General features: G+C 70.1%; 1 protein-coding gene across 1 annotated transcript in view; it reads left to right on the top strand.

Annotated features, from left to right (window-relative positions):
• The window catches only part of CASKIN1 (CASK interacting protein 1), a 30,288-nt gene that overhangs the window by 19,784 nt on the left and 9,563 nt on the right, over positions 1–941 (top strand). The window contains 1 exon segment of the mRNA XM_035903544.1: positions 723–835. Within this exon segment, the coding sequence (XP_035759437.1) occupies positions 723–835 (113 nt within the window).

The following is a 941-nucleotide window of genomic DNA, read 5'->3' as shown; positions in this document are numbered from 1 at the left end:
TTGTCCCACTGCCTGCCTGGGGGCCCCCGGGGGAGCAGGGGGGGTTCACCAGCCAGTGCCTGGCCCTACGTGGCCCCTGCGTCCTCCCCTCAATGGGTGCAGGCAGCCACAGGGGCACAGTCAGCACTGTCTTGGCTGGGGGACAGGGGCGTGGGGACCCTGGGCCCCACTGCTCAAGTTTGCCTGGCTCCCTTTGCTCCCCCACAGCGGGTCATGTCCCCGTCCTGCTCTGCACAGCGACGACACGGTCCCTATCGCCTGCTGGGGCTGAGCACTGGGACATCCCGCCACGGTGCCCTGCAGGACGGGGTCCCAGGGCTGGTCACTGTCACCCTGTGCCAACCGCCTGGGGGGATGCAGGCCCCTGGGACAGTGCTGGTGTCCCTGGGCACGGCCACAGCCAGGGACCCCCACACCTCGCTGCAGTTTTCCCTGCATGCAGCAAGTGACGGGCCCTGAGGCCACCTGCAGGACGGGGTCCCAGGGCTGGTCACTGTCACCCTGTGCCAACCGCCTGGGGGGATGCAGGCCCCTGGGACAGTGCTGGTGTCCCTGGGCACGGCCACAGCCAGGGACCCCACACCTTCGCTGCAGTTTTCCCTGCATGCAGCAGTGACGGGCCCTGAGGCCACGGGTCGCCTTGCCCCGTGCCCCACCGATGCGAGCCTGAGCGCGTGGAGCCACGCATGCCTGACCGCTGCTCTCTCTGCTCTGCCACCAAGGGTCCCGCGGGGCCGACATGAGCCCGTCCCACCTCTCACCGTCGCAGGGCGGATCGGCCGCACCGGCTCCCACGGAGGAGATCTGGGTGCTGCGGAAACCCTTTGCAGGTATGGTGGGCACGTGCTGCTGGGACCCTCCCTGGCCCCTGGGGGGCATGTACCAGGACGTGGTGGTGGCAGCTCTGGCAGGGGATGGGCGCACCACCGGGGCCCCCCGCC

Source organism: Egretta garzetta, unplaced genomic scaffold, assembly GCF_000687185.1.
Source record: "Egretta garzetta isolate BGI_Z169 unplaced genomic scaffold, ASM68718v1 scaffold71, whole genome shotgun sequence".
In the NCBI taxonomy this organism is placed as follows: domain Eukaryota; kingdom Metazoa; phylum Chordata; class Aves; order Pelecaniformes; family Ardeidae; genus Egretta; species Egretta garzetta.
Note: the sequence above shows the minus strand (reverse complement) of the source record. Positions and strands in the feature narration are given on the sequence as shown.